We start from the raw sequence: 23,747 nt of genomic DNA, 5'->3' as shown, positions 1-23,747 counted from the left end.
TCTTATCTGTTGTTCCTCAGCCTGTATGTTTAATTATACTTTATTGTTTTATATTTTTCAATACATTGTTTAGAATTGTTCCTGTGTGATTTAATCATTTTTCTCCGCCCCCCCCCCCCAACTAATTTATATCTGCCTTAGGTTAAGGGCTATTTTTAAAATTTCTTTTTAGCCTTTCTTAATCTTTTACAGAGGCAGCTGTTCATTAATTACAGCTACAATTATTGTTATAAGTAATAAAAATTAAAAATTTAGTTACAAATTTAAAAAATTTTGTATAATGATATTATATTTAGCACCCTAATATTCCATAAAATTTCACAGGTTACCCTCTAAGGGCCTCACATATTTTAACAAAGGAAATGCCATCTTCCCTTGGTTCAGGATGTTTACCTTTTATGTTTTTATTCTTTCAGCAGTGACACTTTGTCTTTTGACAGAACTGCAGGTTCTAATACGGCAAAGCAGACTGAACTGGGGGTGGTGGCTCATATCAGTAGTGGTTTGGTGCTTTGTTTTTATTTATGACAAAGATAAGTATCTGAATTTAACCTTGAGAGAGAGGACTGTCAGGGAGATTAATGGGACTGCTGAAAGAACATTGTGAGCCAGCTCTCCTGAGACCAATGACTATTAAGAATAAAGTTCAAAGAAAGTGAAAACAATAGAAATAGATATGGGGAAAGCAGCTTTACATGTATTTAGGCATATTCTCCTCTTAGATGCAGAATCAGTGAAACATCTGTGTTTTTCTTTACAGTTGTATTTTATTTGCTCTACCTACAAAAATTTTTTTTCTTCCATTTTGGTAAGAGATTTTTTTTTTCTTTCTTTCGGAAATGAAGACCACTTATCCTTGCTTTTCTCATTGACCATGGGGATAATGGTTTAAGATAACCTTTTAAAAAATTGATTATCTGACATCCTTCCAGAAATAGTATGTGATGTGTCACATGCAAGATACCTCTGATGTATTAATGTTCTTCTTGTTTTTGTAAAAATAAATTTTGATTTCTTCTTAACAGACCTTCTTGACCTATTTAAAGATTTAATTCTATATCCTTTCTTCCCTTTGGATTAGTTTTTTTCTTAGGGCTTTTTCTATCTAGCATATGAGCATAAGTGGGTTTTTATGGGGTTCTCAACAAATATTAAATGGAGTTAGGGATTATATAGGAAAAGAGTACATACAAATCAGCATCTGTTTTTACAACCCTGTGGATAGTTGCTGAAATTAACTTGAAAATTGTGTTTTCCTGCAGGTAAAGCACCTACTCATATTGTTGGCACATGTGCAAATTTTTAAAGCTTTTGGCTCAAACTGTGCCACTTCTTACCATTTAGGAAAAAAGCAAAACAAGTCTTAAAATGACTTTAAGAAATTCTGCCATGTTTGAAATGTCCTCAATAGACATGTTTTCCTCTGGACAAAATTCAGTTCCATTTGATAGCCAATGAAATTTACTGAAAGAATGTTTATTGATAGTACGATTGTGTAGCCTACTAAGCTATTACCTGCAGTTAAGTTTAGCCCTCTTCTATGGGGACTTTTAATCACATCATTTGAGCCTTATTTCAGGAATGCTCCCCATAAAACAGTAAGTGGTTAAAGTTACATTTGTCATGAAATTTCTCACAAGTACTAGGGTCTCACTTCAGTGAAACATATGGTTTAATCCTTTCCTTTGTGTTATTGTGGAAACTCCTTTGCACTTGGAAAGTAGAATCTCCAAAGGGATTCCTTTTATTTTTAAGAGAGAGCAGAAACAGGTGTATATATAGCACCTTTGCCAAGACCTCAAAAGGCAAGAGACAGCCTCTTATGGACCACATCAATTGTTTATTATATTAAGTAAAAGACTATCTTTGGGGTTTTGGGGGAAGACTTTGAAAATTTGTGCTTGTTCTTTTTAATAAGCATTACTGATCAGAGGAGACGTGTCCTACGATTTGGTAAACCCCATGTCCTTGCCTGAGCTTCTTTCTGTTACCAGCTACCAGAATTTTCAAGATGAGAACCTGGCCAGTCTATGTGGGATATTTGTACTCGATGCTCCATAAAAGTTATTTATATAAAGCATCATTTTATATATATACGTTTCCATTTCCTTAATGAAATGCATCTGCTTTTGTTTTGACTTTGATTTTTAACAATTTGAACTGTGAGAGATGTTTGAGGGACTTTAAAGAGAACAGGGGGAGAAAATATCTTTACATTTGAACCCAAAGCATTTCCTTAAACCAAAAAGTGGTTGGTGTGTAACCAAATTCTGTCTCTGTGTTAGGCTAGCTTTCTTTTCTTAAAATTGACTTCATCAATGCATCTGGCTTCAACTTTTCCTCCCCACTAAGCATCTGAGCAGTTGGTAATTGAATTCTGACCTGTTGAATGATTTTAATGAAATCTTCCGCATGTGTATTTATGTTTGAGGGATGGGGAGGAGGTATAGCTGTGGGGTTGAAGGTGATGAAGAAGGAAGCATGGTCTCTTCACAGTAAGGATAATGGATAGCAGTTAACATTAATATCTTTCAGAGCATGTTAAACTCTCTGGTAAGTGGTGTTTACCCCAGAGGAAGTGGCTCTTAATGTTAAGCTGAGGGAATGACCTCCACTGGCAGGGCCAGGGCAGGGGGATGAGTGGACGTGGGGGGCTCTTCCCTCAGATATTCATGAAATCTGCAGTGACCTTCCTTCTGCTGCTGAGAAAAGCTTAATGAGATCTGTCCGTATCAAGTGATTTCTTTTTATGTTACTGTATAGTGAGCCTTTTTTTTTTCTTTTAATTTTGAGGGAGCTATTTGAAGAGAACAAAAAATTAATTTTTAATTGCTGTTGTTCCTTTTTTCCTTTTGCCTTTGCTTTTCTTATTGAATGTTTGATCTGAAGGCAAGGCAGTGGGGAGTAGAGTCTTACAGCTGGTTTATAGCTGATGTTGACAGAGCTGATGTCAAGAAGTAAAGTTCAGAGGAGTGTTTTAGGGGAGTGGGATTATGGGATTTGCTAAAGGGTCCGGTCCAGTCTTCTTCTTCAGTTGCCTGAGTGAAGTTACAGCTGTCACAGCTTTTGCCCTAATCTTGTTTGAGTATAGGAGGCTTCTTGTTTAAAGATATGAGGAATTCTTTGGTAGCTTCCCCTTTCCTCTCGTTCTCCCTCTACCATCCCCCCAAAACTAGTCACAAAAACCGCCTGCGTTGAACCCTTTCCTCTGTGAATGAAGTGGTCTCATTGGACCCCAGCTAATAAGTAGAGTTGGCGTAAAGAGTAGACTTAATTGTCATCAGAATTCATGAGGGATCAGGAGTTTATAGAGGGCTCTACTCAGTGGGAGCCAGCAAGACTCTGAATATTTCATTCTCATATTTTCTTAAAAAACTGGCTTGATTCCCCCAAAACGTGGAGGCTAAACGTATTAATAAACCTCTATTGTATAGCTCTCTAAACATTGACCCAGTAATTTTTTTCAGTTAAACTTTGATTGACTGGCATATTGTTGTGTATTCTTAGGACTGAACTGTCATTGAATTAGGTTGGGTTACTCTAATGTTTACCATAATCGCAAGAAAACATCTCTCGTTAGAACTCAGTCCAGTTACAGACTTTCTTCTAAATAATTCCTGACAGAATGCATATTTTGCTGATCTCATATCCAATGATGTGCTGACCCATAACCCAATTTTGTGATGTCTTCTGAATGTCTGCCTTTTACATTTTAGGTATGTTTGGATTTCGTTTTAATCTAGTATCATTTGGGTTCCACTTTAATATAATCTCATAACAAAAGCTGTGTCTTTGTAGTAAAGGCTCTGTTATCCTAACAGTTATTTTTCTCTCAGAAGCAGTTTTGTTAATCACTGTTTTCATTCTTCCTTGCTTCGTTGATAATCCAGTTTTCTTGTACTGGAGCTATATCCTCGGGTACCATGAAAACCATCTTCCAAGATGGCCCCAGAGCATCCTTACCTCTTGGTATGTGTGGCCTTGTGTAGTCTTGTGGCAGGGTTAGTCTTTGTGCACAGTAGAAAGTGTCAGATGTGATGATATGTGACTTCTGAAGCCGGGTCACAAGAGACATGGACGCCCTGCCTTGCTCTCCAGGGTCACCTGCTCTGAGGAATGCCAGGTGCCATGTGGAGAGGAGCAGAGGCCCCTTGCCAGTGGTCATCACCAACTTGCCAACCATGTAAGAGGAAGCAGAGGACTGAATCGTGGCAGACATCTCAGCTGTCCCCCAGTGAGAGAACCTGGAACCAGACTGTTAGGTTAAGCTGCTCTTGAGTTTCTGACCCACAGAAACTGTGTGAGACAAAAAATGTTCACTGTTCTTTTAAGCTGCTAAGTATTGAGGTAACTTGTTATATTGATATAATAAATAGCTAACATAGGCACTTTATATCCTAGGTACTAAAGTGATCTGCCACATGCCTGAATTTTTCTTTTTCCTTTCAATTCACAGTTTGGTTTTCTCTGTTTTTTTTTTATTTTTTTATTTTTTTAATGCTATTCTTCTCTGCTTACATTCTTTTTATGTATGTATGTATGTATGTATGTATGGCTTTGTTGGGTCTTCGTTTCTGTGTGAGGGCTTTCTCTAGTTGCGGCGAGCGGGGGCCACTCTTCATCGCGGTGCGCGGGCCTCTCACTATCGCGGCCTCTCGTTGCCGAGCACAGGCTCCAGACGCGCAGGCTCAGTAATTGTGGCTCACGGGCTGAGTTGCTCCGCGGCATGTGGGATCTTCCCAGACCAGGGCTCGAACCCGCGTCCCCTGCATTGGCAGGCAGATTCTCAACCACTGTGCCACCAGGGAAGCCCTGGTTTTCTTTGTTGATAGAACAGTAAGTGCTATTTGAATTTCTTTTACTCATGTTATCACTGCAGTAATTTTCAATCACTTGTTAGAGCTTTTGACAGTGTTTTCCATAAGGATTCTCACCTAGTACCTCATATTTATGTGCTAACAGGCTATGAACCAAGAGAAGAGTTATGAATTTATGTAAAACATGGTGTGTTGTATAGCCTTTTATAGATACATTTCATATGTAAAAACTTGAGTGGTGTCCAGTGGAAATACAATGTGAGCACACGTATAATTTTGCATTTTCTAATAGCATCATTAAAAAAAACTAAAAGGAAACAGATGACTTTAATTTTAATAATGTACTTAATCCAGTATATCCAAAATATTACCGTTTCAACATATAATCAATGTGAAGATTTTTTTTTTTAAATTATTTATTTATTTTTAATTTTGGCTGTATTTGGTCTTCGTTTCTGTGCGAGGGCTTTCTCTAGTTGTGGTGAGCGGGGGCCACTCTTCATCGCGGTGCGCGGGCCTCTCACTATCGTGGCCTCTCTTGTTGGGAGCACAGGCTCCAGACGCGCAGGCTCAGCAGTTGTGGCTCACGGGCCCAGTTGCTCCGCGGCATGTGGGATCTTCCCAGACCAGGGCTCGAACCCGTGTCCGCTGCATTGGCAGGCAGACTCTCAACCACTGCACCACCAGGGAAGCCCAATGTGAAGATTATTAATGAAATATTTTACATTCCTTTTTTTGGGGAGGTAGTAAGTCTTTAGAATTTATAGCACATCTTAGTTTGGACACATTGTAAGTGCTCATTAGCTACATGTGGCTAGTGGCTGTGTTGCATTGGACAAGACAAATGAGAAGCTATGACTTTATTCCAGGCTAGCTGCAAATCAGTAATGTGTATAAACAACAGGAATGAAGTTCTCGAACTTAACTTTAATCTCTGTCTACATTTAGTCCCAGTAAGTCATCTTTCTGCTTTCTGGATGCCTCAGAGCCTTCAAGCCTGTGGATCATCCCAGGGATAGAAGGGGTTAGGGATCTCGGAGGTTCTGTGTAGATTCCTCCAGGATTACAGACTTGAGCAGCGTGGCTGCCTCATGATTTATGTTGAAGATGGGTGAATGTGGACTTTTTGAAAGAGAAAGTCTAGTTAAGACTGTAAAGCACATTCAGGGCCTTAGGCTGTACCTGGTACAATCACTCTCAGAGCCACCAAGGAGTACTTGCCAGGGGCTCAGCACAACCCCTACTTCCTCGAGCCTGGGCCTGAGAGCAGGAGTGTACCGAGTCTGTTGTGTTTCACGGTTTCTGAAGTCCACCACTTTACCAAGTGACATTTTATTGCATCACACATATTCAGAGAAGCTGGTGGTCACTGTCACTTCTGCTCAAAGTTAGGGCAGTGAACAGATGAGAGATTTTTCTCTTCAAACCAAAACACACTGTTAAGTATAGTCATAGGCAGTTTTATCACCAGAATTCTGTGTCAAACTCTATTACCGAAATCTACTCACTACTATTTTTGTAGGTATGTGTATGTATATATGTGTGTGTGTGTGTGTGTGTGTGTGTATGAAACCATTTGCACAGAAAAGGGGACGGGGGACAGTTTTGAAAGCTCTTGGCTTGGTGCCTCAGACCTCGGCTGTTGAGATGTTTAAGCTTTAGACATCTTCAGAATCTTTGGGTAATAGCAGAACTTATGGCAACATTATCATTCCTTTAAAAAATGTTATTATTTGGAGTATCCCACAGTTACCTAAAGACTGGAAAGGAATTTATCATCATCATTTTGACCCACTCATGCAAATTATTGGCATGAAGAAATTCACAGGACTTTTTAAAAATTTTATTTTATTCAAGTCTAGTTGATTTACAATGTTGTGTCAATTTCTGCTGTACAACGGTGACTCAGTTATACATGTACATTCTTTTCCACATTCTTTTTTTTTTTTTTTAATTTATTTACTTATTTTTGGCTGAGTTGGGTCTTTGTTTCTGTGCGAGGGCTTTCTCTAGTTGCGGCGAGCAGGGGCCACTCTTCATCGCGGTGCACGGGCCTCTCACTATCACGGCCTCTCTTGTTGGGGAGCACAGGCTCCAGACGCGCAGGCTCAGTAGTTGTGGCTCACGGGCCCAGTTGCTCCGTGGCATGTGGGATCTTCCCAGACCAGGGCTCGAACCCGTGTCCCCTGCATTAGGAGGCAGATTCTCAACCACTGTGCCACCAGGGAAGCCCTCATATTCTTTTCCATTATGGTTTATCAGAGGACATTGAATATAGTTCCCTGTGCTGTACAGTAGGAGCTTATTGTTTATCCATTCTCTGTATAATAGTTTGCATCTGCTCATCCCAGACTCCCCATCCCTCCGTCTCCCGTCCCCCCCCACCCCCTTGGCAACCACAAGTCTGTTCTCTGTGTCTTCACAGGACTTTTGAAGAGAAAACTGAAGAGTACAGTGGCTTAAAATTCATACATTTTTTTTTTAAACTTTTATTCCTTTTTGCTGTTAGCACTGACTTGTGACACATTTGTCCAGTCAGTTCTTCTCTTTCCATGATAAATAGTTAATATGTTTAGGTATCAGTATCTGAAATAGTCACCACATTTATAACTATTTCCAAAAGTTCTCTATATTCTTATTAATTTACTTGGCAGTGTGCGCTATTCTTTTAACATTTTTAATTTCATTTTGATTTTTTTCAGAACAATATATATTTATATCGTATACAAAGCAAGGCAGTACTGACTGCACGGCTCATCTGCCTCGTTCTTGTCTAACCTTGATTCCTGCCCCTCGGAGACGACCACTTTCACCTCTTCGGGTTGTTTCTTCTGCTGTTTACTTCCACTTTTTTATCGTTATTTGATTATTTTTCTCATTTGGACATTAGTTATGTACTGACTTCTTATCCTGAGTGATGAGGAATTGGCTTTTTTACACAAGTCACCCCACACTCTTCCCTCTCTGTCTTTCCAATATAGTTATATCAAGTTTTGCATTATTGTGACCAAGGCACGTAGTGTATTACGACTTCATTTCCTTTATTGGACTTGTAGTTTTTCCTGGTGGTGGTAATTGGTTTGTTTGTTTTATTAGTTATTTGTATGCATATCGCCAGTTTATTCCCAGATTCCTTTCTCCAACCATGACATTCCTCCCAATATTGTTACTGTTGTAAAATACATCATCCCTTATTAATTAACCTCAGGTAATCTCTACATGCACTTTTTTCTTGGAAACAGCTTTCCTGGAGTTTCTGTCCTCTACTTCAAACTGTACTTATTCTCCAGGCTTGTTGTCACCTCCACAGTTCCCTTCACCATGCATTTGAGACAGAGCACAGACCTGGTAGCTCTCTGAGAGTCTGTGATGTGGGGTAAAGTTTTTCAGACTTTGCATTCCACCCTCACATTAGATTGATAGTTTGGATGTAGAATTCTATATCAGAAGTCATCTTTCCCTTGGAGTTTTAAAGGTCATCGCCTCAATTGTCTTCTAGTTTTCTGTGTTGCCATTAAAAATTCCACTGCCTTCCATTTTTTTATTCTTTGTGGGTGATCATTTTTGGCCTTTCTAAACTTTTTAAGATCTTTTCTCTAGTATTCTAAACGTTACAAAAAAGTACCCATATTATAATCTAAGTGCAGAAAAATGTATTTAATCTTGAAGAAACAGTGAGGACAAGAAAGAATAATTATAAATATGACCTAGCAGTGTGGTTAGGGCTCCAATATTTGTAGAACTAAAAGGTTCTATTTATTTCTGGCGTTGGCTCAATATTTTATTAAATGAAACAGATTCAAGGTTTTGTTCAGTACAAAGGAAACTTCCTTGGTTTGCCTTAGCAGATATCTGTTAAGATTCCAAAAACAAAACTGGAGCCAAATTTTATTCACTGTATGGTTTCAGTAGTTGGACTTTGTTAAAGATGGTGGGGGGTATTTGATTTGCTATCTTCATTTTTCTCGTTACTGCCCTGGTTTAATATGATTTCCTTAGAGCAGATGGTCCCATACTTAGTTTTATACTGAGATGTAACATGACTTACAGTATCTCATAAAAATTATTCAACAGTCTTCTCCTTTTCTTTTTATTTGTGGTTTCACTTGGCTTCTGTTTTTTGTTTTTGTCATGGAGAAAGATTTTGAACCAGGCTTTGCCATTAGGTCCAGAAAACTTTTAAATAAATGACCTTGCACACATAGCTCATCTGGTAGACTCTGGTTTTAACACTGGTTTCAGGGAAACTTTCAGTCTGAAAACCTGCACTGATCATCTGCCGTATGACAAATTACTAATTATTCTCGCTCTAAAAAAAAGTTTTACTGATAAAGCCTCAAAGCTGTTTTTTGGCCCGTGCAGAAGAGCAAGTAAACCTGTTTGCTTGAAATTGGGTTCCTGGGAAGTTATTTGGAATAACTTTTTCAGCCTCATTTTAGGTTAGGATACCAGAAGCCTCTCAGGAGATCTCCAGAAGACAGTTTAAGGGTGAAGGATGCAGTAGGCTGGACATAAACATAATACTGAGCTATTCACAGCTAATTGATAACAGGAAACATTTGTGTTTCTATTTGCTTACAGGAATCTGTAATTCAGAATCCCGTGTTACTACAGATGTAGTTATTCATTAGAGAATTTGACAGGACTGCGCCGATCATTGCATCCATTCCTTTCCACTTAATCTTTCTGTTACATTTCATTTTCTTTGAATCAAGAGAAACTATGTTGGACTTTGTTTTCACGGGAGTCATCCCTTGTCTCTCTCTGCTTGGCCTCGTTGTAGAAACCCTTATTGTACTCCGCTGTTAATGGCAAGCAAACTGGAAGCATTTAGATTTCAACAAAGAGCATTTTTTGATGTAGCTAAACTGCCCTGCATAAAACAGAACCTTACTTAGGGACTAACTCAGAGTATTTTATAACATTATCTCCGAGAAGAATGAAAACTTACAAAAAAAAAAAATGAACATACATCATCAAAATGTGAATATTCTTTTTCCTAAATCTCTTTTTTTTAATTGAGAAAAATGGGAGAGAGCAAAAGATATAACAACTTTTTTATTAGGAAGGATGTTAAATAATAGATGCCATTCCATCAAAGTTGGGAGAAAAATCTGACTTACCTTTGAGAGATTTCAGTTCTAGATTTCTGAAGACAGAGTTGTCATAAAAGGACTTTCTTGTACTTTGTACTTATGAAAACTGAACTACAATAAGATCAAATAAGAGTTGCATAGATAAAAGACAAAATCCTTTGGTATCTTTTGCTGGTATGAGTGTTCAGAAAGTTGGAGAATGAATGGACAAATCTTGTTCTTTGTTTCATCTATTAATAAAAGGCAGCACTTTATTCTTAGTCTTCTGGTTCTGTAAGAATTTAAAGAAGAAATGCTTAGAATAATCTGATGAATCCAGTTCTTCATACTACTTGAAAACTGTTTCATTTATTCTTCTTATTTTAAGATCGTCTATCTTACATGATTTTAAAGTCCTGTAGGATTTTGTTTGTCTTTCTGGTAGAAATCCATATTTACCTCCCCAAAAGTTACTTCTTAGACTTGTGTAGAATATTAGGCCTAGTGGGTTTTGGTTGTCTAACCAAATTACTCATCCTTAGCCAGACCAGTTACTTACCACCAGTTATTTTTAGTTTTCTTATATGAGACTGAGAGAAAACTTTACTCTCTTGAATTCATTAGGAAAAATCTCCTTTTGCATTTCTTTTTTAAAAAATGAATTTGCCAACAATTGTCTGTATGTAGCATATAATCTGACTGATCATGCTGTTTACTTAACTTTTTCATCTAGGCTTAACTTTGCAGGGAGAGAATGTTTAGTTATTGAGTCTTGTGACTTAGGCTTCATCAAAGCTGGCTTTAAGCCCAGTTTAGAGAGTAGTTCAAAAACAGCTTTGCATTTTTAAATAATCAAGCCCCTGCTGCCTATCTGCCTAACACAAACAATTTTCTTCTGTGTGTTATGGAGAAAGTCCATCACAGGTTTCTCTTGCTTAACTAACTTGACCCTTTGCTCTTAATAATATACTTCTTCAACCTCTTTACGTCTTTCTTCCCCTGTTTTATTCTTTCCTTTGTGTCCATATCTTTTTGGCCTAGATGTACTTCTGAAGGGAAGAACATTTTATAAGCACATAGCCCTTTCTTGATAAATGGGCTCTCCTTGAGTTAATTAGTCTCCTTCACCTGGTCTTCCGTCGTTTTCCAGGACAGTCTCCGTAAGAAGGATGACAGGATTGAAGAGCTGGAAGAAGCACTAAGAGAAAGTGTACAGATAACTGCAGAGCGAGAGATGGTGCTGGCACAGGAGGAGTCAGCCAGGACCAGTGCTGAAAAACAGGTCTGCGATTTTTTACAGTTACGGCAGTGCTGCTGGTTAAAGGAGGGTGAAGCCCAGCCAGTATGGCTTAGGTGAACAGTACATAATGTATGTTTGCAGGGTTTCAAAGCACTTCACCGAGTGTAAGTATTTAGAGTTAAATAAGAATTAAAACATAGCCGTATTAAGAATTGATTCATGTTAATGCAGTCATCTGTGCGTTCCATATTTGGGGCTGACTTGTATATATTGATGTTGTATATGCAGACACATCTGATGAGATGAAATTTAACTTGCCTGTCTGTCACCAGACTGAGCACAACCCTGCTTTTAAATTAAATGGGAAAACACAAACACTTCTGAGTCAAAGATGTTGATTTAAATAGCAAAAGATTTATTTATTTTATAGCCTGTCTTGTTCACAAGAGCCGTTAAAGTTATAACAAGTTGAGGTTGGTAACAGGTATGAAGGACATAGATGTCATGACACCTGGGAGTCCCAGATCAGCATCTCAACCCGGAGGTGACTTGTTAAAGAATTCTGCTGTTTCTATTTGTTTTCTATGTTTTTATATGTCTTTTTAGATTCTCTACCCTTGCTTTAAACTTTTTATTAGGAAGAATAACTAAAGGTGGGAGGTCTGAATGGAAGAAATAGTTTTAACAAGTGAAGGCTCTAATCTCAGTTCCCATTATGAGAGTATCATTTTTCCAGTGTTGTTTCCATCTCTTTGTTGGAGAAATATATAAGTGCCAAACAGGTAAAAAGTGTTCAGTGAGAGGGTGACGTGAATCTTTTGGGGAGCCCTTTGATCAGACCACCAGAGCTCTTGTGAGCTAGGGTAGCTCCATAGCAAGGAAGAAGGGTACCTTTCAAAGCAGACGTGTCATGGTGTGTACCACCAGGCAGTCCCCTCATAACTTAGATACAAGGATCTGGTTTCTTTAGTGTCAAGTGTAGAAAGACAAACTGACATTTATTAGCAAAGCTGAAGGAAAATTGATCTTTCCAGAATGAGTTTCTTTCAGTGCCCTATTCTTAGATAAGTGCCTCGGTCCACTTTCTATTTGAACATTTATTAACGTACAGTTAAACAGAGCTCGGGGAGTGGAGAGCCTCAGAGAAGGGGTAGTGTCAGCCATTGTTCCAGGGTGAGGAGGGATCTTTTTGTATCTTGATTCTACCTTCCTTACATTCTTCCCTCTGTTTTCAAAATGTTCCCCATTTTGTCTTTCTGTAAAGATTTTTTTTCTGCTTTGGGATCATTGTTTAGTGACAAGTCTTACATATCAGACATCATGTAGACATTTTGGCAATTAATAATAAATCATGTCATGGTATATAGACTGCTGTTACATGTTCTTTTTTAAGCTATAGTGTGAACTGGTTATAATTTGCTTTCTGGGGCTGATTGATTGATATTAATGACTATTTTTATTTTTATTTTATTTATTTTTTTTTTCTTGTACTTTCTTTTTTTTTTCCACACACACACACACACACACACACTGTATTTTATTTTTACAAGAGATAGACTGACACCAAGCATTGTTAAATGGATGACCACAGCAAAAGCAACAATGATTGCAATTACCAAACACAAAACACACTGATACTATGTCATAATATTGACATTCAGTCCAGTAATCCTCCACTGTAACAGATCCTTTACTTTGCAGAGAAAATTGATTTGTATATTCTTTGCCTCTGAGTCCTTGTGGGATTTTTTTTTGTTTTTATTCAAACAAAGTCACAAAAATTATAATCATCCTCATCAGTTCACTCAGTCCCATGTAATTAATTTTTTTTTCCATCTTGATCTTTTGTTAGCACTTTTATGAGTTCATCAGTTTTCCATTAGAGTTCTGAAAATGCTTATTCATTCAGTTCAGCAGTATAGTCAGTTACCAGAAACCTGTGCTTGTCAGGGTCTTTTCCATGAATTCCTTGGAGATGAAACCCATTTATAGGAACATTTTTGCAAAAGCATCAGAGTACAACCAGAACTGTCTGTAAATGACAAAAGACTTAAAAATGACCACGGTTAAAGATTTGATGAAAGTTCATAATAATGCAATTGACAAGGAAGTTTAGTTATTTCTGAGATATACATTTTAAAGTAGTAACTGGAATTATGACTAATAACATTATACCAGAACATATAAGATTTTTAGGAATTTCATGTAATGTCTGAAACATTTATATTAACGTGTTTCCATACAAATAACCCAAAGAAAGTTTAGTATTAGTTGTTTTGTTTGTTTGTTTATTTATACTGCAGGTTCATATTAGTCATCAATTTTATACACATCCGTGTATACGTGTCAATCCCAATCGCCCAATTCAGCACACCACCATCCCCACCCCACCGCGGTTTTCCCCCCTTGGTGTCCACACGTCTGTTCTCTACATCTGTGTCTCAACTTCTGCCCTGCAAACCGGTTCATCTGTACCATTTTTCTAGGTTCCACATACATGCGTTAATATACGATATTTGCTTTCCTCTTTCTGACTTACTTCACTCTGTATGACAGTCTCTAGATCTGTCCACGTCTCAACAAATGACTCAATTTCGTTCCTTTTTATGGCTGAGTAATATTCCATTGTATATATGTACCACAACTTCTTTATCCGTTTGTCTGTCGATGGGCATTTAGGTTGCTTCCATGACCTGGTTATTGTAAATAGTGCTGCATTGAACATTGGGGTGCATGTGTCTTTTTGAACTATGGTTTTCTCTGGGTATATGCCCAGTAGTGGGATTGCTGGATCATATGGTAATTCTATTTTTAGTTTTTTAAGGAGCCTCCATACTGTTCTCCATAGTGGCTGTATCAGTTTACGTTCCCAGCAACAGTGTAAGAGGGTTCCCTTTTCTCCACACCCTCTCCAGCATTTGTTGTTTGTAGATTTTCTGATGATGCCCATTCTAACTGGTGTGAGGTGATACCTCATTGTAGTTTTGATTTGCATTTCTCTAATAATTAGTGATGTTGAGCATCTTTTCATGTGCTTCTTGGCCATCTGTATGACTTCTTTGGAGAAATGTCTATTTAGGTCTTCTGCCCATTTTTGGATTGGGTTGTTTGTTTCTTGAATATTGAGCTGCATGAGCTGTTTATATATTTTGGAGATCAATCCTTTGTCCGTTGATTCGTTTGCAAATATTTTCTCCCATTCTGAGGGTTGTCTTTTCGTCTTGTTTATGGTTTCCTTTGCTGTGCAAAAGCTTCTAAGTTTCATTAGGTCCCACTTGTTTATTTTTGTTTTTATTTCCATTACTCTAGGAGGTGGATCAAAAAAGATCTTGCTGTGATTTATGTCAAAGAGTGTTCTTCCTATGTTTTCCTCTAAGAGTTTTATAGTGTCCAGTCTTACATTTAGGTCTCAAATCCATTTTGAGTTTATTTTTCTGTATGGTGTTAGGGAGTGTTCTAATTTCATTCTTTTACATGTAGCTGTCCAGTTTTCCCAGCACCACTTATTGAAGAGGCTGTCTTTTCTCCATTGTATATCTTTGCCTCCTTTGTCATAGATTAGTTAACCATAGGTGCATGGGTTTATCTCTGGGCTTTCTATCTTGTTCCATTGATCTATGTTTCTGTTTTTGTGCCAGTACCATATTGTCTTGATTACTGTAGCTTTGTAGTATGGTCTGAAGTCAGGGAGTCTGATTCCTCCAGCTCCATTTTTTTCCCTCAAGACTGCTTTGGCTATTCGGGTTCTTTTGTGTCTCCATACAAATTTTAAGATGATTTGTTCTAGTTCCGTAAAACATGCCATTGGGAATTTGATAGGGATTGCACTGAATCTGTAGATTGCTTTGGGTCGTATAGTTATTTTCACAATATTGATTCTTCCAATCCAAGAACATGGTATATCTCTCCATCTGTTGTATCATCTTTAATATCTTTCATCAGTGTCTTATAGTTTTCTGCATACAGGTCTTTTGTCTCCCTAGGTAGGTTTATTCCTAGGTATTTTATTCTTTTTGTTATGATGGTAAATGAGAGTGTTTCCATAATTTCTCTTTCAGATTTTTCATCATTAGTGTATAGGAATGCAAGAGATTTCTGTGCATTAATTTTGTATCCTGCAACTTTACCAAATTCATTGATTAGCTCTAGTAGTTTTCTGGTGGCATTTTTAGGATTCTCTATGTATAGTATCATGTCATCTGCAAACAGTGACAGTTTTACTTCTTCTTTTCCAATTTGTATTCCTTTTATTTCTTTTTCTTCTCTGATTGCCATGGCTAGGACTTCCAAAACTATGTTGAATAATAGTGGCGAGAGTGGACATCCTTGTCTCATTCCTGATCTTAGAGGAAATGCTTTCAGTTTTTCACCATTGAGAATGATGTTTGTTGTGGGTTTGTCGTATATGACCTTTATTATGTTGAGGTAGGTTCCCTCTATGCCCACTTTCTGGAGAGTTTTTATCATAAATGGGTGTTGAATTTTGTCAAAAGCTTTTTCTGCATCTGTTGAGATGGTCATATGGTTTTTCTCCTTCAATTTGTTAATACAGTGTATCACATTGATTGATTTGCGTATATTGAAGAATCCTTGCATCCCTGGGATAAATCCCACTTGATCGTGGTGTATGATCCTTTTAATGTGTTGTTGGATTCTGTTTGCTAGTATTTTGTTGAGGATTTTTGCATCTATATTCATCAGTGATATTGGTCTGTCATTTTCTTTTTTTGTAGTATCTTTGTCTGGTTTTGGTATCAGGGTGATGATGGCCTCATAGAATGAGTTTGGGAGTGTTCCTTCCTCTGCAATTTTTTGCAAGAGTTTCAGAAGGATGGGTGTTAGCTCTTCTCTAATGTTTGATAGAATTCACCTGTGAAGCCATCTGGTCCTGGACTTCTGTTTGTTGGAAGATTTTTAATAACAGTTTCAATTTCAGTGCTTGTGATTGGTCTGTTCATATTTTCTGTTTCTTCCTGGTTCAGTCTTGGAAGTTTATACCTTTCTAAGAATTTGTCAGTTTCTTCCAGGTTGTCCATTTTATTGGCATAGAGTTGCTTGTAGTAGTCTCTTAGGATGCTTTGTATTTCTGCGGTGTCTGTTGTAACTTCTTCTTTTTCATTTCTAATTTTATTGATTTGAGTCCTCTCCCTCTTTTTCTTGATGAGTCTGGCTAATGGTTTATCAATTTTGTATATCTTCTCAAAGAACCAGCTTTTAGTTTTATTGATCTTTGCTATTGTTTTCTTTGTTTCTATTTCACTTATTTCTGTTCTGATCTTTATGATTTCTTTCCTTCTGCTAACTTTGGGTTTCGTTTGTTCTTCTTTCTCTAGTTCCTTTAGGTGTAAGGTTAGATTGTTTACTTGAGATTTTTCTTGTTTCTTGAGGTAGGCTTGTATAGCTATAAACTTCCCTCTTAGAACTGCTTTTGCTGCATCCCATAGGTTTTGGATCGTTGTATTTTCATTGTCATTTGTCTCTAGGTATTTTTTGATTTCCTCTTTGATTTCTTCAGCGATCTCTTGGTTATTTAGTAACGTATTGTTTAACCTCCATGTGTTTGTGTTTTTTACGTTTTTTCCCCTGTAATTCATTTCTAATCTCATAGCATTGTGGTCAGAAAAGATGCTTGATATGATTTCAATTTTCTTAAATTTACTGAGGCTTGATTTGTGGCCCAAGATGTGATCTATCCTGGAGAATGTTCCATACACACTTGAGAAGAACGTGTAATCTGCTGTTTTTGGATGGAATGTCCTATAAATATCAATTAAATCTATCTGTTCTATTGTGTCATTTAAAGCTTCTGTTTCCTTATTTATTTTCATTTTGGATGATCTGTCCATTGGTGTAAGTGAGGTGTTAAAGTCCCCCACTATTATTGTGTTACTGTCGATTTCTTCTTTTATAGCTGTTAGCAGTTGCCTTACGTATTGAGGTGCTCCTATGTTGGGTGCGTATATATTTATAATTGTTATATCTTCTTGGATTGATCCCTTGATCATTATAGTGTTCTTTCTTGTCTCTTGTAACATTCTTTATTTTCAAGTCTATTTTATCTGATATGAGTATAGCTACTCCAGCTTTCTTTTGATTTCCATTTGCATGGAATATCTTTTTCCATCCCCTCACTTTCAGTCTGTATGTGTCCCTAGGTCTGAAGTGGGTCTCTTGTAGACAGCATATATACAGGTCTTCTTTTTGTATCCATTCAGCAAGCCTGTGTCTTTTGGTTGGAGCATTTAATCCATTCAAGTTTAAGGTAATTATCGATATGTATGTTCCTGTGACCATTTTCTTAATTGTTATAGGTTTGTTTTTGTAGGTCCTTTTCTTCTCTTGTGTTTCCCACTTAGAGAAGTTCCTTTAGCATTTGTTTTAGAGCTGGTTTGGTGGTGCTGCATTCTCTTAGCTTTTGCTTGTCTGTAGAGCTTTTTATTTCTCCATCGAATCTGAATGAGATCCTTGCTGGGTAGAGTAATCTTGGTTGTAGTTTCTTCCCTTTCATCACCTTAAGTATATCATGCCACTCCTTTCTGGCTTGTAGAGTTTCTGCTGAGAAATCAGCTGTTAATAACCTTATGGGAGTTCCCTTGTATGTTATTTGTCATTTTTCCCTTGCTGCTTTCAATAATTTTTCTTTGTCTTTAATTTTTGCCAATTTGATTACCATGTGTCTCGGCGTGTTTCTCCTTGGGTTTATCCTATATGGGACTCACTGCGCTTCCTGGACTTGGGTGGCTATTTCCTTTCCCATGTTAGGGAAGTTTTCGACTATAATCTCTTCAAATAGTTTCTCTAGTCCCTCCTCTCTCTCTTCTCCTTCTGGGACCCCTATAATGTGAATGTTGGTGCGTTTAATGTCCCAGAGGTCTCTTAGGCTGTCTTCATTTCTTTTCATTCTTTATTCTTTAGTCTGTTCCGCAGCAGTGAATTCCACCATTCTGTCTTCCAGGTCATTTATCCGTTCTTCTGCCTCAGTTATTCTGTTATTGATTCCTTCTAGTGTAGTTTTCATTTCAGTTATTGTATTGTTCATCTCTGTTTGTTTGTTCTTTAATTCTTCTAGGTCTTTGTTAAACATTTTTTGCATCTTCTCGATCTTTGCCTCCATTCTTTTTCCGAGGTCCTGGATCATCTTCACTATCACTATCATTATTCTGAATTCTTTTTCTGGAAGGTTGCCTATCTCCATTTCATTTAGTTGTTTTTCTGGAGTTTTATCTTGTTCCTTCATCTGGTATATAGCCCTCTGCCTTTTCATCTTGTCTATCTTTCTGTGAATGTGGTTTTTGTTCCACAGGCTGCAGGATTGTAGTTCTTCTTGCTTCTGCTGTCTGCCCTCTGGTGGATGAGTCTATCTTAATAGGCTATTTTTAGATCAGTTTTTTAGTTCACAGAAAAGTTGAGCAGAAAGTACAGAGAGTTCCCATATACGCCTTCCTAGACCTCAATTTCCCTTGTTGTTAACATCTTGCATTGGTGTGATACAGTTGTTAAAATTGATGGGCCAGTATTGACACATTATTAACTAGTCCATAGTTTACAGTTTGGATCACTCTCATGTTATACATATTATGGGTTTTGCCAAATGTATGATGGCATGTATCTACCATTACAGTATCATACAAAATAGTTTCAGTCCCTGAAAATTCCCCATGCTCCTCCTTTTCATCCCTCCCCCATCTCCCCAATCCCTGATCTTTTTCCTGTAACCTTTTCAGACTGGCTTCTTTCCTTTAGCCTCTGCATTTAAGGTAATCCAATGTCTTTTTGTGGCCTGAGAGTTTATCTTGTTTTATCTCTGAAAATATTCCACTGAATGGACGTACCATTGTTTGTTTATTCCATTACCTATTGAATAACACCTTGGTTGCTTCCAGTTTTTGGCAGTTGTCAGTAAAGCTGCTGTAAACATTCATGTGCAGGTTTCTGTATGGGCATCAGTTTTCAACTCATTTAGGTAAATGTCTGGGAGTGTGATTGCTAGGTTGTATTGAGCTTTGTAAGAAACTGAAAAAAAAATCTTTTGAAGTGGCTGTAAATAATTTGCTTTTAATTGCATGCCTTTTTCTTTCTCTTTCCTGTTTATCTTTTTTCGTCCATTCTGCTACTCACTGCCTGTCTGAAGCTGTTGAGTGAAATATTGCATGAGACCAGTCATTTGGGCTTTAAGTGGTTTAAGGTATGAAGAAACTGCTTTTATGTTTGTACTTCTGAGGCTGTGTACCCGTCATTCACTGTCCTCTCCAGCTTCCATCTTCTATTCTTTTATTGTATCTTTTTCTGTCTTCTAACCCTACTGTTAATTTTGCTTATATGTATTAATTGTATGCACCAAAGTAATCTACAAATATTTGTTTGAAATATCTTAAATGGCTTTTAATGTCCCTAATGGCTAGGGACATTATACTTATTATCTTGCTCAGGTCCAAAATTTATGTCTCTTGCCTAAATTTAGCCTCTGAGAAGAAATGCCTCCCTCTGATAGAAGAAGGGTAGCTGCATCTCTGAATTTCTCAAGGAGCAACGTAAAGTTGTTTGGGAACCATTTCTGTTATTAAAATAAAATACAGAACCTTTTAAAGTTTGAGCAGAGAAAAACTCTCAAAGGAAAATGACTCTTGATGCCTTTCTTGTATTCTTACAGGATCCCCTTACATGTCTTTATTCCTAATATGTGCTGCTCTACACTGAGCCCATGCCCTAAATTTAAAGAAGTTGTCCAATGATCTAGTGAAGGAAGACCTCCTCTAACCTGTGTTGGCAAATGGAGAGAATAAAGTGAATAATTCTGTGGGGGAAAACTCAAGGGCTTTTTTTTTTTTTTTAATAAATTTATTTATTTTATTTATTTTTATTTTTGGCTGTGTTGGGTCTTCGTTGCTGTGCGCAGGCTTTCTCTAGTTGCGGCGAGCGGGGATTACTCTTTGTTGCGGTACACGGGCTTCTCATTGCGGTGGCTTCTCATTGCGAAGCATGGGCTCTAGGTGCACGGGCTTTAGTAGTTGCGGCACACGGGCTCAGTAGTTGTGGCTCGTGGGCTCTAGAGTGCAAGCTCAGTAGTTGTGGCGCACGGGCTTAGTTGCTCCACAGCATGTGGGATCTTCCTGGACCAGGGCTCAAACCCGTGTCCCCTGCATTGGCAGGCGGATTCTTAACCACTGTGCCACCAGGGAAGCCCTCAAGGGCTCCTTTTACCTTTGCTTTGTTCCTTTCCATATGGGTTTTCTTCTTTGGAAACTTCTCTCTGCTCAACTTTTGACAGGTTTTGTGTTGTGTTCAATTTAAGCGTCTATATGAACATAGAGTAAAGATTGTTCCCTTAAATAGGTCGCAGAATTGCCAAGGGGCTGGGAGCAGTGTCTTCTGTTCAGCATTGTTACTGTGAACTTAACATTTTTGACATGATTGTGTTTTTGTTTTTGTTTTGTTTTTTAGCACTTGAAAAGAATGTTTTAAATATCTTCACTGGTATTCTTTGAGAGTAAATTTATTTTTTGAAGGAGCCATTTGCAAATTGCTAGCTAAATGTTTCAAAAACGCCTCTAAAGTAATAAGACTTTTTCTTGTCACTTAATAAGGTGGATTTATATCTGTCCCTAAAGTATATTTTTTAATGTTTTGAGCAATGGAAAAGATATATCCTGTCAATGTGACTAACATTTGCACGAGTTCTCATTTCAAGGCTCATTTTTAATAGTGATACTCATGTTTTTCAAATTGCCATTTGGCCATTATCTGGCGTGTATGTTAAGTGTAAATTCTTGACCTAGAAGATCATAACATTTTACCAATGATTTGCTAGATAGTTATAGATGAATGAGCATTTTTAAGGATTACATCTTTTCTTATTCTTTTTTAATTCAGGTTTTAAAACTTTTTCTTTGCATATTAAAAATTGTGCAATCTAATTAAAATCATTTGAACAAAAAGTGACACTTGATTAAAGTTCATTTTACAACCTGCAGGACACCCTGGACCAGCATGGCCTTCACTCCAGGTTTCTCTGTCATCCCACCCAGGTGCTTCCTTCAGCTTGCAAGGCCTCTCCCTTCCCTGTCAGCCATGCAGGCAGACGGGAGAGGCAGGCATGCTTCCTTGTCAGTAGTTTTTGGTTCTTTGATGTGAAAGTGGGCAGCACAGTCATTTAAGCTTGATCCATCTTTTTGTGGGAAGTCTGGTGCATATTGGGAGCCCACGCCTCACTGCGCCTCGCCTGCTTGCTTCTCCTGTTCCACTGTTTCTTTTGCAGGTGGTGGGTTTTTCTCCACATTTCTGTCTTCCTCACTTCTGACTGAATCTCAGCCACACCTGCTGTGTCGAGGTGGCTGCAGAGGAGGTGGCCCTGGACGCAGGACAGTGGGGCCTGCCCAGTGGCTGCTGCCGAGTGTCCTATCTGTTTTTGTTCTTAAAGGTTTATTAAATCCCCTATTAGCTGCAAATCTACCCAGCCAATTACACAGCAGTTATCACCATGATACCTGAGTAAATACTTGTTCAAATGGAACAGTTACCACGGCGAAGCAGCACTGGTAGCTGGGCAGCCTAGAGAAGATGGTGTATGGTGACAGGACTGTAATTGGACTCCCCAGGCCTTCCCATTGCCCTCTACTTTCAGCTGTTCCCAAAATGGACAATTTATTATTTGGTCTTATAAACAGAATCCTGTACTGATCTGAATATTTATAGCAAATGATATTTTCCTCAGTTTTTAATTAAGTGGCAGTAATGCTCAGAAAATAAAATACCTTTACTTACACTACCTTTTCCATAGACGTTTATTGAATCACATGTATTTTTCCAGATGCCACACTAAGGATTGAAAATAAAAAGGTAATAGATACAGCCTCTGCCTCAAGAAGTTCACGTTTATTGGGAAAGCCTGGAGAATGAACCTATAATTATGGTTCAGTTTGATAACTTCCATTGGCAGGGATCTGCATAGAGAGCTTTAAGAGTAGAACAGGTAGGGCTGCTCTCACCTTCTGAGACAGACAACGTTCTGCCTGTGGAGTGTGTATCTCTCCCTACATCAACCTGCTTTCTATGTAATCCAGTTTGGAGGGGTCCATAGAAGGCTTCCTGGAGGAGGTGGCTTATGCACGAGCTCAGTCTTAGAAAGAGTTAGGCAAAGAGGTGAAAGATGTTCGACGTACTACCCGTGAATGGACCAGCATAGGTAGAAGTTGGAAGCATTGGGGAATTTTAGGTAGCGGTTAGCAGTTACGGCTTAGGTTCCACATGAACGTCAAGATCAGTGGGAGTCTTTTCTTCTGAGCTGTGTGGCTGACAGGGTCTTGGAGCTCCGGCCGGGAGTCAGGCCTGAGCCTCTGAGGTGGGAGAGCCGAGTTCAGGACATTGGTCCACCAGAGACCTCCCGGCCCCACGTAATATCAAATGGCAAAATCTCTCCCAGAGATCTCCACCTCAACGCTAAGGCCCAGCTCCACTCAATGACCAGCAAGCTACAGTGCTGGACACCCTATGCCAAACAACTAGCAAGATAGGAACACAACCCCACCCATTAACAGAGAGGCTACCTAAAATCATAATAAGGTCACAGACACCCCAAAACACACCACTGGATGCGGTCCTGCCCACCAGAAAGACAAGATCCAGCCTCATCCACCAGAACACAGGCACCAGTCCCCTCCACCGGGAAGCCTCCACAACCCACTGAATCAACCTTACCCACTGGGGGCAGGCACCAAAGAAAACGGGAACTATGAACCTTCAGCCTGTGAAAAGGAGACCCCAAACACAGTAAGTTAAGCAAAATGAGAAGACAGAGAAATACTCAGCAGATGAAGGAGCAAGGTAAGAACCCATAAGAAATGAAGAGGAAATAGGCAGTCTACCTGAAAAAGAATTCAGAATAATGATAGTAAAGATGATCCAAAATCTTGGAAATAGAATGGAGAAAATACAAGAAACGTTTAACAAGTACCTAGAAGAACTAAAGGGCAAACAAACAATGATGAACAACACAATAAATGAAATGTAAAATTTTCTGGAAGGAATCAAGAGCAGAATAACTGAGGCAGAAAAATGGATAAGTGACCTGGAAGATAAAATAGTAGAAATAACTACTGCAGAGCAGAATAAAGAAAAAAGAATGAAAAGAATTGAGGACAGTCTCAGAGACCTCTGGGACAACATTAAATGCACCAACATTCAAATTATAAGGGTCCCAGAAGAAGAGAAAAAGAAAGGGACTGAGAAAATATTTGAAGAGATTATAGTTGAAAAGTACCCTAACATGGGAAAAGAAATAGTCAAGTCCAGGCAGCACAGTGAGTCCCAGGCAGGATAAATCCAGGGAGAAACATGCTAAGACACATATTAATCAAACTATCAAAAATAAAATACAAAGAAAAAATACTAAAAACAGCAAGGGAAAAGCAACAAATACCATACAAGGGAATCCCCCTAAGATTAACAGCTGATCTTTCAGCAGAAACTTTGCAAGCCAGAAGGGAGTTGCAGGACATATTTAAAGTGATCAAAGGGAAAAACCTACAACCAAGATTACTCTACTCAGCAAGGATCTCATTCAGGTTCGACAGAGAAATTAAAACCTTTACAGACAAGCAAAAGTTAAGAGAATTCAGC

General features: G+C 38.3%; 1 protein-coding gene across 5 annotated transcripts in view; it reads left to right on the top strand.

Annotated features, from left to right (window-relative positions):
- Positions 1–23,747, top strand: part of ERC1 (ELKS/RAB6-interacting/CAST family member 1) — a 285,407-nt gene that overhangs the window by 46,296 nt on the left and 215,364 nt on the right. For 4 of the 5 annotated variants that reach the window (XM_036866387.1, XM_036866383.1, XM_036866384.1 and 1 more), the window contains one exon: positions 11,043–11,174. The exons of the other annotated variant lie outside the window; for it this stretch is intronic. In XM_036866387.1, coding sequence (XP_036722282.1) covers positions 11,043–11,174 — 132 coding nt within the window. The remainder of the gene's footprint in view (positions 1–11,042; positions 11,175–23,747) is intronic. 5 annotated transcript variants of the gene reach the window in all.

Source organism: Balaenoptera musculus, chromosome 10, assembly GCF_009873245.2.
Source record: "Balaenoptera musculus isolate JJ_BM4_2016_0621 chromosome 10, mBalMus1.pri.v3, whole genome shotgun sequence".
Classification (NCBI taxonomy): Eukaryota; Metazoa; Chordata; class Mammalia; order Artiodactyla; family Balaenopteridae; genus Balaenoptera; species Balaenoptera musculus.
The sequence above is the reverse complement of the archived record's forward strand: the minus strand, read 5'-3'. Positions and strand labels throughout refer to the sequence as shown.